The 13,495-nt window shown below is 38.4% G+C and overlaps 1 protein-coding gene across 10 annotated transcripts in view; it reads right to left on the bottom strand.

Moving 5' to 3' along the window:
* The window catches only part of BCLAF3 (BCLAF1 and THRAP3 family member 3), a 59,443-nt gene that overhangs the window by 21,868 nt on the left and 24,080 nt on the right, over nucleotides 1-13,495 (bottom strand). For 6 of the 10 annotated variants that reach the window (XR_004282471.1, XM_032330190.1, XM_032330188.1 and 3 more), the window contains exons 5-9: nucleotides 7,434-7,609; nucleotides 6,525-6,617; nucleotides 5,825-5,939; nucleotides 5,058-5,121; nucleotides 3,485-3,600 (exon numbers count right to left, since the gene is read on the bottom strand). Coding sequence is in view for 9 of the 10 variants with exons in the window: in XM_032330190.1 (XP_032186081.1) it covers nucleotides 3,485-3,600; nucleotides 5,058-5,121; nucleotides 5,825-5,939; nucleotides 6,525-6,617; nucleotides 7,434-7,609 (564 nt within the window). In the remaining variant the exon portion in view is untranslated. Of the gene's footprint in view, nucleotides 1-3,484; nucleotides 5,122-5,824; nucleotides 5,940-6,524; nucleotides 6,618-7,433; nucleotides 7,610-13,495 lie in introns of those variants that run through there. The other 4 variants (XM_032330192.1, XM_032330193.1, XM_032330196.1 and 1 more) reach the window with 4 other exon arrangements.

Consider the following 13,495-nt stretch of genomic DNA (forward strand, 5'->3'; position numbering starts at 1 on the left):
TTCACACCCCTGCTCAATTAAAAAAAAAATCCCAAGTGCATTCCATAACTACCTAAATAAAATCACACCACACATACCACTCTGTCCTATTAAGCTTCCTCTTTTGCCTTACTTTCACCTATCACCCACCAACATGTATTTATTTATTTTCTCCTACCATTAAACTGTAAGCTCAATGAGGACAAGGACTTGGTGTATATATCTTTTCACTGGATGTTTTCTATATCCTGTGTAGCTAAAAGGAAAGTCTCAGCAGTCTGATGTCCTCTCGAAGTCTACTGATTTTATTTTGAAGCTGCTTTATCCCCCCCACACCATACCTATATATACAGAACAACACCTTGGCAACACTGTATGGAACTTAGTAAGAGTGGATACAAGAGGCAGAAAGAGTGGGTCAGGAGAAGACATGAGGATATTAGAGTAAGAGATTGGTCAGAAGTGGGCGGGGAGAGAATAGGGTCTCTGAGACTAGACAGAATGTCCCAGCATTAGGTTTGCTTGGTAAAGATTACCTTATGTATTAGGGAATAAATACTAATCAAAACTTAAACGCATTACAGTGTAAGTATCCTCTGTCCTATGTATTCCTTTGCAAAGTCTTTATTCATTCAACAGCTCTGAACTGAGCTCAAGGCAGTGGGAATACAATGGTGGGCAAACATACACACAGAGCATGCATGTAACTATTTGAGGAAAGAAAAGATCACACAGGTGGGAAATTGCTACATCCTGTGATTTATGATTTCATATTTCCTTTCTTCTGAATTTCTACAGAAATCTAAATGCTGACTTGATTAAATAGGTTTATGCAAAAACAGTAAGGAGATCAATTACACAGACTGAATTTCTAAAACAAAAGGATAAAATCAACAGTTTTCTTTCTTATTTTAAGAAGGAAATAGAATTAGGATAAAGTTAAAGGTTTTACATGAGAGACCTTAATCTCACAAAACAAACTGAGGGCTGCTGGGGGGAGTGGAGAGGGAGAGGGTGGCTGGGTTATGGATATTGGGGAGGGCATGTGCTATGGTGAGTGCTGTGAAGTGTGTAAACCTGGTGATTCACAGACCCGTACCCCTGGGGCTAATAATACATTATATGTTCATTTAAAAAAAAAAGAAAGAGAAAAAAAGTTAAAGGTTTTAAATGATTTTTTCTCTGAATCTTTTTTTTTTTTTTTAAAGATGAACAATAGCAAAGACTTGTGAGGATGTGAAGAAACTGACCCGTTCATACACTGCTGATGGAGATGTAAAATGAGGCAGCCACTGTGGAAAGCTGTCTGGTAGTTCATCAAGAAGTTGAATACAGAGCTATCACAGGACCCAGCAATTCCAACCCCAGGTATGTACCCAAGATAGATGAAAACATATGCCCACACAGAAACTTGCACATGAATATTCACGGCACCATAATTCACCATAGCCAAAAAGTGGAAAGAACCCAAACACCCACCAACTGGTGAGGGGATAGACAAAATGGGGTTATCCATACAATGGAATATTATTCAGCCATAAAAGGAATATTCATGCTACAACATGCAGCAATGTTGAAAACAATATGCTACAGGAAAGCAGTCAGCCACAAAAGACCTCATATTATATGACTGCATTTATATGAAACGTCCAGAATAGGAAATCCATAGAGACAGAAAGTAGGTGAGTGGTTGCCGGGGGCTGAGGGAAGGGAGAAATAGGGAATGACAACAGGTTACAGGGTTACAGGACTTCTCTGTGGAGTGGTGAAAACGTCCTGCCATTAGACAATGGTGACAGATGCATGACTTTGTGAATATACTAAACACCAGTAAATACACTCTGAAAGGATAAATTTTGTGATCAGTAATATCTCAATTAAAACAAATCCTCATGCCACAGCAGCTGTCCAATACCAATAAAACAGTCCAACACGCCCAGCAAAAGGCCCTGCAGAGAGCCATCTTGGCATGCTACACGCCATCCTCAAAGCGAACACTAATAATACTTAACGCTGACCGGCTACTCTGCCCCTTATACCCGACACGTTAGTTAATCTTCACCACCACCAGGAGGTAAGAATGCTTCTCATCTGTATTTGATGTAGGAGGAAATAAAGGCGAAATATCAGTCACAAAGCTAGCTGTCTACAGAGCCACGTGCTGAACTGAGGTGCAACTCCCGGGCTCAAGTCCTTTTTTACCTCAAAGGGTGGAGATATATTCTGAAGCATTACATGGTTTTTATAAAATGCTGATTATCTTAGATCTGGTTTGAAAATCCTCTTTCTTGGCACACTGAGTTTCTTATACTTGCTGAGTTAAGAAAAGCATGAGAGAGAGCTTATGTCACTGAAGAGCACAGTCATGCTGTGTCCCATCAGGAAGCTGGAGACTTGCACCCACCAAGGAACAAGATTTTAACTATTTTATTTTCAGTTGTTTTATATGCCTGAACACACAGTTTTGCTATCTTTTAACAAGTTCCAAACTTATTAGCAGCAAGCCCGGTTTTGAACAAGCTCCGTGTATTGTGACTCAGACCTGGTTAGCCGCAGACCTGATTTAAGTCTACTCAGTTATCTTAGCAATTCGATTTTAAGGAATATGGGAAGAGAATCAGCACTGATCCTTTCTATTCACACACCCCTGCTTTCTGAGAGACCCAAACAGTCTGAAGAACTTTGGGCGAATTAGAAATTTTGTCCTATTCAAATATACCTCATAATCATACAGGGTCCCAGAGTTGCCATGAATCCCACATAGTTTTTAGAACTAGAGATAAACGGAGGCCAATCTAGTAATACTCAGAGCCCTTAAAAGAACTACAGAGTTGGGAAAGAAAAACAGGGATCTACTGATACTCAGTTTGCCTCACATGCCTTAAGTACTTTGCCTGTACCAGCTCATTTAATATTTCTAACCTGTCCACATTATAAATTGGTTCTTCTCACTTTATAGAGGAACATGCTCCCGAAACAAAAGCCAGTTTGCCCATGAGCAAACAGCTTGTAAAATGGCAGAGGTGGGATTTCCATTCCTGTTTCCTCCACATTTACTACTACCCCTGCCTCTATTTTGTGGACAGACATCCATGAACAGTTCCAAAAGAGAACTGTATTGACCTCAGGAAATTCTGTAATATTCAAAAAGGACCAGAATCTAAAGGGCAGAATATGTTAGAGTTTCAATGAGGTTGAGTCAAACAGTCCATAACCTTGCAGGTCCTGGCACCTGCTAATAATCAAAAAGCTGTTACACTCTTTTCTAGAATTACAAAGACCTCAAATACTCACCTACCCCTGTGTTTCTGTTGTTTCAATCAAACAGCATATGATGATCCCTGAATAACTTTGAAACATTTTAATAGATTTCACTTAAACATATAAAATGGATTTGAAGGATTAAATCCCTACACTAAAATGAAAATCATCACACACAAAAATTGAAAAATACGCTAAAACCAAAAGCTCCCTGATAATAGGATGTTTTTCATCTACTGATTACCTCTCTGCAGCACTAGCTATGTGAAAAATGTGCTCATCTTCAGTCTGTAACCGTTCTTTTCTCCTTCTTTCAATGTCATGTCGTAGATCATTTGGATCTATTATTTTGACCAGAGTCTGAGGAATTTTGACAGAAGACAAACCATTCACATTACTGTTAGTTGCACAAAGACCATATCTAATAAGAACCTTAAGTAAAAGTCCTAAATAAGTTACCTTGTATTCACCCTGCTAATGGTAGTGTAAATTGATTAAAATATTTTGAGACACAATTGACAATGTACAGACAGAAAAGTTCATAACAATGAACCAGGAATCCTACCTGTGGGACTCTATCCCAAAGAAATGGCTATCTCCCCAAATATATTCAAAGTGCTAGATTTAAAATCATCAAAAAATGAAAGCAACTTAAATGTAAAATAAATTTACAGGAGAAGGGAAGAATGATTTCATGGGAAATTTAAGTCAAAGTAATAACACACGAACATTTGAATTATGGATTAATATAGGCTATGTGGAAGTCAATGTGAAAAAAATAACTACTGAGAAAAGTTAATTAAAATTTAAAAAGCTTCAATCATAAAAAGTCATGGGGAACTCAGAGATTTTACTTAAAGCAACATTATTAAGTAAAAAGCAAAAAGCATCTGGAACTAATATACTATGATAGCAGCTATGCTAAAATGCCAGATGTACGACTACAATAAAAGATGATCAAATGATATTTTGTGTTAAGTGGTTGACTTAGAGGTGATTTTTTCAAATTTCCTATGAGTTGATTACAGTTTTTTGACAAATAGATATTTTCTGAAAATAGCACCTATTCAATAAACTAACTTACCTCTGTAAGTTTAATAAAAATTGTAACCATTCACAAGTGAAAAAATTATTTAAATATTCGATCAGAAGCGTATTAAAATTGTTCCGCTACAAAAACATTTCACTCTCAGTGAATAAATTCGCAGTTCTTTGAGAACTTGATATACTTCTAAAATGAGAGCCAGTTTTCTTGCCCCTCCCTAGCTAGTCCACAGAGTTTTTCTAATTAGCAAAGAAATGGGGGGGGGAGGTGCGGGTTGAGGAAGTGTTGGGTGGGCATACAGAGCATGGCAATAAACAAAAATCAGTGTTATTTCCATTATTTGGCTAGTTCATATTCCACAGAACTTTTCATACATTCTACAGTAAACAGAAGGGTAGTTTCAAATTAAACTACGTTCTTCTGCATTCATCCACATACAATTTAAAAACATATTCCACATAACTGCTTGGGAAAAACGTAGGTATCAAACATACTTTCCGCAAGCTTACAATAGTGTGACGTTTTAGAATGAATATTAAATGCTGTAATTTTATGTCAATTTCACAAAGCTGTTACCCTTAGGGACTGTCTCTCTTAGGGAATATTTTTGTCTTTTGTCAGTGTTCTCTCTGCAACCTGGCCAGTAACTACAACCTTTGGAGAGCTTTGTAAATTTCAGATTCCCTTTTTTAAAAATCTCTGTTACCAGTTCGCTTTTCCATCAATATGCCAACAATGTGAAACTCTTTCAGCAAAAATTGTATTCACTTACCTGTTCTGGTTCATATACCATAGTTTGTTTATTCTGAAGCTCAGCCAAAGACATATCTATTCTCCTAAAATAATAAAGGCATATTATAATTAAATAATTATGTTATACACTGATACCTCGATTCCATTACTAGAGAATGGAATTTGAAATAAAGTTGGTGTGTCTTGGAGGAAGCAAAAGGAACCCGCCACCAGGTGGGTTTTCATCTACACGGCAGTCTCCCAGGACACACATATCCTGTGAACAACATCAGAGTGACACCTCAGTGGTTCTCAAATCGCTAGTCTGTGTAACCTTAAACTTTGCTCCGGTGATCTACTGCATTCTAACATTGATTCAGCTCAGCTCACGAGACAGGGCACACCACCTGCTCGGCCAGGTGCCAGCAGAAGAAGACATAGGTTTTCATCCGGCTGCCCTCAGAACAGCCATTTCTGACCACATGAAGCAACCCATGATTTCAATGGCTCGACAATTGTCTTTCATTCTTCCAGTGATAACTTCAGTAGGCAATTACTATAGACACAGCAGAATCAAAGTTAGGTAGGTAAAGATTGTCAAAGTCCTACACATTTAAACAATGCTACTCAATGGCTTTAATACAACCTATTCCATCAAAGTACGCTGGCCCAGTACCAGGTTAGTCCTGGCTTTTAGGTAGGAAAAGAGTCCTAGAATCTACAGCAAGCCCACAAGGAAGCACCTTCCCAAATCTTTCTGAGACTTATTCCCAAGAATTACATGGGCATACAATAATCAATCATTACCTGTGAATTTCTGGATCTGAATTCAATTTAATTTCATTTACATCTGCAGCTTGTATATCTCGCATTTTTGAAAAACGCTCATGCAGAGTAATGTCAGATGATGGAAAATAATTTGCTGAAAAAGGAAACAAAGAGTTTTATCTCAGTGTAAAACTGACTCCATTTAAAAGATTATATATAAGCACAGGAATAAGGGATTGTTAAAAAACATCCAATCTCTTTTCCCTTGGAAATAAGTGGGACCTAAACCTATTCCACAGACTAATTTATAGCGCTCCTATACCTTCCCAAGCCTAAGCAACAGTAAAAAATGCCTGACTTATGAACACAAGGCTTCTGTTCCTATTTGACCTGCCCACTTATTTGCTGGGGGAAAAGCTCTCTCAAAGCGAGGACCTTTCTTCTCCCAGGTAAGACCTTAGTATACTGGGAAGTAAAGATGGTACAGAGTTTTATAGTTCACCCAGAGGAAAAAAATAAAAACAACCCTGAAACATCAGAACAATTCTCAACGAATGCTAAATGTCGTTTACATATCACAGAAGGAGTCCTACTGCCATTGTACTTGAATTGACATTAACTGAAGCTGGTGAAGACATTATGAAACAGCTATGCTACAAGGGTTTTAACAGGATAGAGAGAAAGATAATACACTTGACCCATCAGAATGCTACTTAAGCAGTCCTTTTCTCTAACTTACTGTTCCTGTTCTGGGACAATCGCCTGGATTTTTCTGCAATACCACCTCCCTTTCTGCCAAGAATCACACTTCTTTGGGTGAGAGGGGCTGGAACTGAGAAAGGTGAACTGTTTCAGACAAATTGCATACTTCAAAGTAAATATGTGCCTTAGTCTGAGGGACTCAGAGAAAATAATCTGTTTTCAAAATACGTTTATGAAGATAAAAGTAAAATCAGTGCAAATATCCAGTAATAAACAGAAAATAAAAATTTTGAAATTCTTTAAGGTCTCCAGTTTATTATACCCATGATTGCTTTATTATATGCAGCATCAATGAAGAAAGTTGTTCCACGTGACTGAATTTTCCAATGAATGGAAATTGGCCAGAAGCTAAAACAAAACAATTTAATGCAAATATTTAAAGTATTTGTGATGCAACTCCCTGATGCCATGAAGTATAAGCAAATCAAACCGGACTCTTTCGTCAATCACATCATGTTCACCCTTATGGCACAAGGCCTCAGCAATGCCCTCAGGGGACTTTAAGAATATCACCACAATACCTAGACTTCCAGAGTTCTTGTCAAGTTTCTTATACGGTGTTTGTTGCTTCCTCCTTCCTGTTTGGTTATCAGTTATTGTTTCTTGCAACTCTCAGTAGTCCTGTGTCTTGCCGCAGCCAACCTCTCCCTTTCTGACTTTCAATTTGTAATCTACTATGAGTTGAAGTACCAGGTTATTGGAACAACACATGAAGAACGAGGTGTGAATCAATACCTTACACTCTCTATAACAGATTTCCTTATTAATGACCTAATTTATAATGAAATATTAATTAGTATTACTCTAGCACAGATATTTACCTATATCTTGTGAAAAATCAGTACATTTTTGTGTCATCCCTAATGTATGTGCAAAATATACCAACCTTTAACTTGATGGATTATAGTTATGATTTCCTGAGCAAATTCTCCTGTAGGTTTGTTTTCAGTATTCTGAGTTGAGTCAAGATGTTCAAACACTGGATGAAAGTTCTCACTTTTCCTGCCAACAGCAACCAAATCATGTGACATCTGTCTCTCTGTGGAATAGCTAGAAGCAACCCTAGAATAATTTGTAAATGTTTAACTAAATTTGAAACTATTTTACTGAGAAAAGAACTTATTAAAATTAACCAAGATAGCTATAAAACTAAAAAGATGTTTATCTTTTCTTATAGTTAAGGCGCTGAACTGTATGCCATAGAACATGTGCAATAATGCGCAGGAGGAAATAGCCTTACACCCATGGTTTTGCGCTCTCCTTTTCAAATCAGAGATCATTAAGTATTTGCCCCTTTAGTAATAAAATCCTTAAAATTCTAAGTTAAGCAATTTTTACCTCCAAAAATACACCAAGGCATCAAAGGTCAATATGCAAAAAATAATCAGTTAGATTATTTTTACACCCAAATGTCCATAAAATTGTAAATCCAGCAAGTTTATACTATCTTGAAGTACTACCACACTTTAAAAGCTGGTATCAAACACAATAACTTTTTTGACTTCATAAAAATCCTTATACCTCTATATCAGCAATGAAAAACTCAGTATTTTGATATCAAACTCTGTTAAGATTAATCACTTGCAAAATCTCACTAAACTGTCAGCAAATAGTCTTAGATGTTAGCAAAGTTAAGATCGTTAGAACCAATTAGTGTTCACCCTAAATGTATCCTTAAAGAAATGCTACCATTTCTTACACAACCCCAGCTGTCCTGCCACTCTAATGCTTTCTGAATCTTTATAACTTGTGTTAAAAGCTCTCTTGACCTTTAGGAATCATCATGAAGTCATGATTATGACATACAGCTAACAGTTACTGAGGGCTTACTGCAAGCCAAACACAGGGGCTCAGAACTCGTTTGCAAACATTACCTCATTTCAGCTTTACAGTAGCCTATGGGGAAGGTGCTACGACACTGGGACAATGGCTGTCTTGGTTGTTTTGCTTTTACATCCCAGAAGCTGAGTGTCTGTATGAACATAATCTTTCCAAGTGTCATAACGGGAAACTATACCTTATTCCAAGAAAGCTGCTCTTGCTTAAAACTACTCTTAAATTCTTTGTCTGCAGGCAGACTATGTGTCACAGAAGAAACTGTCTCATTATTTTATATTTATACCTCATTCTGGACCCAAAACGGCACTAACTAGCTTTCAGCCATCTTACTCCTCTGCATTTAACTCTAAATAGCTTTTCCCTCTTCTTGTTCACTACCCAAAGAACTGAGATTTACAAGCGCTGGGGTTCTTTATGAGTATGTTACAGACTCTGAAGATAAACCCCCAAGAGAGCCCTGAAATGTGTTTTGAGTAACAGCAGCACCCCTGGAATAAATAACAAGTATCAATCAGGTGGATACACACCCGGGTGCAGGTGCGTAACTACGTCGCTTAACAGCCATGTATTTAACACTGCTCCAGGGTGATGAGGAGCTTACAGATATTCTTTAAACTTTTGAACTTCTCTAATGAGACAGTCTTATGTGCCCATTTTAACTTATCAGAGGCAAGGCTTCCTCATGGCTTCCCATGCTCCCTGCTTTCAAACGAGTGTCGAGACAACTCCCTGCCGAAGCAGAAACCCGGGAAAGTGACTGTGCAGCAGCGTGATGCCACTGCTGTGGCTTCCCTGATTCGTCAGAAGGACTTCCAGTAGAAGACTCCTTTCCCTTCTTTTCCCCTGATTTGCTCCAAGCTTCCCACTGTGTATCCTGTAACTTGCTGAGAGACATTCATTGATAAACACTGGAAGCTACAATGGCCCCGGGACAACCTCCATTGACAAGAACTATAAATACTGTGTTTAATGGTACAAGAAGCCTGTTCCGTACCGCCCCCCCCCCCAAAATTACTTTTAAAAACATTTTATAGGAGAAAAAGGAGATGTTCAAATAGAGCTACAGAAAGGATCTGTCCATAAGGGGAAATCAGTTGATAATATTTTGTACTGCAGTCTCAGTTTCTCCCAAGAGGAAACTAGTTGATAAAGGTTTCCAGTTTTCTCTCAGGTAATTATTAAAATTTGCTTGTCATTTATTCCAAGTTAATTACTGGTATAACTCTTACACCCATTCCATGCCCAACCCTCAATCCCCAGGAGCACTATGGTATAGTTTACAGCTACACTTAATCCCGGAAATTTTAGTGTTTACAGTTCCTGTCCATTTATGCTGGAGTTTCTCCTTGCAAGATTTTTAATTTTTTTAACATTTAAAAAATGTTAAAACTGTGACTTCCTAGGAAATACTAAAATTGTATCACCTGAAATTTTAGTCTTTTTAAGACTCTTATGATGGCTTTGCTATAAGAAAGGCTTCTTGAAACTGGAGAAAGCAAAATGTTCTAGGTATTTACATTTGTACATTTAATCACCTCTTGGTTCACATTTTCCTTTTTACGATTTCCTAAGACAGGTATTGAGTAACAAGTTATTAATTTCAAGAAATACTTCCAATACAAGTAGGTAAGCTGAAAAGACCAAATGTTCTCATTTGGGATGCATTTTAGACAGTTTTAAAAATTAAAATATAGCCAAACACCTGTATTCTAGTACTATTTCTAATACTGGTCTAACGAAATTTTCCAGGTTCCTTTCTTCCCGCCTTCAACTCCACCTGTTTTGGTTTTTTTTTTCCCTAAGGATATTTTCCCTGATGTTCTCACTGAATGTTGTGCATACTAACTCGGAAAACATAAAAAGCCACATTACATCTTAATTTCCTCTTATTCAGTTAAGATCTACCAAAAAAACCCCAACTGCATGGCAAAAACAATTACAAAAAGCCCAACAACAACCCAATCTAATGGATGATCCCTGCCCTCCGGAAGCTGATCGTAGGTAACAGAATCCACGTGACACATGCCACGTGCTCCTTTGTCAGTCTTCCCCCAAGAACTGACAATCTGTCCCGCCTCCCGTAGTTCACAGAGCTCTCCCAGTTACCTGTTTGCTCCTGTCTTCCTGAGAAGACACTTAGCATTTCTGGGGCTGTGGGTAAAGGGTCGGGGAGACTGCCTTTCCCCTGATTCAGCATCTTTTTTTCACAAAAGTCCCATAACTGGCCTCCCCAACCCCAGTGCCCTTCCAAGCCGTCTCACAGAAGGCAAGCAGCAGCCGGAACTGAGCTTCCTGCGGTCTCTCATCGGCTAATCCTGTCAAGTCAGGCGGCCTGTGTGGCAGTCTCAGCTTCACAGCCTCCGGTCCCTCCCTCTATTCCCTTTCACTGACCCCTGGAAGCACACCTCAAAGTTCCTGTGTGTGTTGCCTGCCTTTGTTAACCTATAAATATAAAATGTCTTTCATTTCATCTCCACATGTTTAAAATCTTGGAAGCCTAGCTCACGTGTCAACAACTCCTGAAAGGAGCCTTCCCGGAGTCCCCCAGCTTGGGATCCTCTGAGCCCCACTTTGTGTATCACTCAGTGCGCCACCGTACTGCAAAGATCGCCCTCTTTTCTCTTGGACCAGAGGAGGACAAACAGACTCCTATGCCAGTCGGCAGGCCCAGGGTACCCTAACAGGCTATCTCACACAAGGTTAAGTCTTCAAAAAAGTACCTGCTGAATGAATAAATGATAAATGGAAAAGAACTTGGACAATTTGTAATGAGAGTTTCAGCTAAAAAGATGACAGACTTCAAAATTCTAATTGAGGCCAATTCAACTGTGTTTTTTAAACTTTCTTGGCTCACTTTCATTTTAAAATTGTAACTTTATTTAGACCAATTTAAATTTTAAATATTTCATTTTTTATGATATGAAATCTCAAATATATACAAAAGTTCAGAAAATCCTATGATGAGCTTGTCAACTCAGCCTTAACAGCTACCAACACATGGCCTACAGAAGCAAAGTTGTAAGGCCAGGAGGAAATGCAGGTTAATTTGGGCCCAAAAAGGCCTGGCCAGGTGGTCTGCCTGATGTCACAGAGCTCCTCAGGAACCCAGTGGAAGACAAAAACTTACGTACCCCAACCCGAAACGGAATGCTCACTAAGAGAAGCTAGGGTGAAAAATAGAAATTGATTTTGATCAATTGATCAAAATCTCAATTGATTTTTTACTTTTAAAAAACGTATTTTTAGGGGCGCCTGGGGGGCTCAGTGCGTTAAAGCCTCTGCCTTTGGCTCAGGTCATGATCCAGGGTCCTGGGATCAAGCCCCGCATCAGACTCTCTGCTCAGTGGGGATCCTGCTTCCCTCTCACTCTCTGCCTGCCTCTCTGCCTACTTGTGATCTCTGTCAAATTTAAAAAAAAAAAACTCTTTAAAAAATGTATTTTTAAAAACATCTATTTTAAAAACGTATATTAGAAATACCAAGGGGGAAAACCTTAGCTTCTTGTGATACAAAACAGTGAGGTAGCAGGTTTGTATTATCACAAAAGCATCTCCAACCACAGCTTATCATAAGTAGGTAAAACTTGTGTCACTGGGTTACCTTCCTTCAACCCTTGCTATGTTTTTCACATTGTTCCCCCACCTGTGCAGCACCCCTTTCCTTAGAACATCAGGGCTCCAATGTCTTCTGGGTCCTATCATCTACCTCATCCCCCTTGAGAATGGGGAAAGACCTGATGGGGGTAGGAAGGTGCTTCCTGTATCTCTTCTGGGGTTGGCGGTTGGGAAATAAAAGGATTATATGCAAATGTGACTGATAAACTCAGTTGAACATCAACTTTGCTAGCCAACCTTCCCATCCTAGACACCTAGTACTAGCCGCCAGGGAGGTCAAAGGAGCCTCAGGTCCATCCACAGCAGCTTATTCTCCTCCAGGGACAGCTCTCCTTGCCCCGCTCCGCCCCCATCCCCCAACCTCCTCCCTCTCACTTTCTTACTAGCCTGACCAAGGTTCAGTCTCTCACCTAATTGCCCATCATTAAACCAAAACCAAAACTCCCTTTATCTGCCCCAAGACTCCAGTATGTCCACAACAGTGTTTGGAGTTCATAATAGCATTCGTAGAATCTTTCATATTACAACTTCCTAACTTACATTCTGAAACATGTAATTATGACTCATATGTAATGTCTACCTCTGATAATGCAGTTTCTGACAAAGTGGGTCACTAGAATATAGCCTTTGTTAAAAGAATTATTAACAATGCGGTGAACATTTGAGCAAGTGTCTACCTACCGCTGTTCTAGATACAAACTGGAATCTAGAAAAATCACCAGCCTAATCACCTATGACTTCAACTACATTGGTAAGTAGAAGAACATACATTGACGTGTGACCAAAGCTAAGAAAGTAAATGAATGCATCAAACAACCATCTTAGACTTTCAAAAAATGGATAAACCCTCTAGATTTTAACCAACAAATAAACCCCTCTCCACTCCATGACTATTTTAATCTTTTCAAGCAGAGGAAAATCTAAGTTATATCAATAGTTGAGAACATGGCTATCGAGGGCATTAACTGCCTTTGTTTTATGGATACTTGATGAGTCTATACATAAGTAAATCCAGCCCCACAAAACTCTTCCACAACTTAACTGTTCACCAATAAATAATTACCATCAGAGAGAAAGATTGTGTTGACTATACTTTATCATACTGACAGGATACATATATTTATAAAGTTATTTATTCTTCAGGTCTTTGAAAAGGAAGGATTTGCAGTGTTAGCTGTACTATACAAGCCATCCTACAGGTCCTTGTCAGGTAATTCAGACATGTGCTGACAGGTCATGAACGTCACAAAATTATGATTTATAAATTCAAAAGAAAAGATACAGTAGCTTCAATTTTGGGAAGCTCATTTTTGTGATACACGATGAAAAGCAAGCTTCCATTTCTTCTTCCAATTATAAAATTAACTGTTCAATATTTCTAAGGAGGTCTATTAAAGTGAAATTCCTCAAAATTGGTATTTCTAGTATTCTTTAAAAGTGCTAAGCCAATTTATTAATTCTCTTTTAAGTTAAAAAATTAAATTAATTAATTCTT

This window comes from Mustela erminea, chromosome X, assembly GCF_009829155.1.
Source record: "Mustela erminea isolate mMusErm1 chromosome X, mMusErm1.Pri, whole genome shotgun sequence".
NCBI classification, from domain to species: Eukaryota; Metazoa; Chordata; class Mammalia; order Carnivora; family Mustelidae; genus Mustela; species Mustela erminea.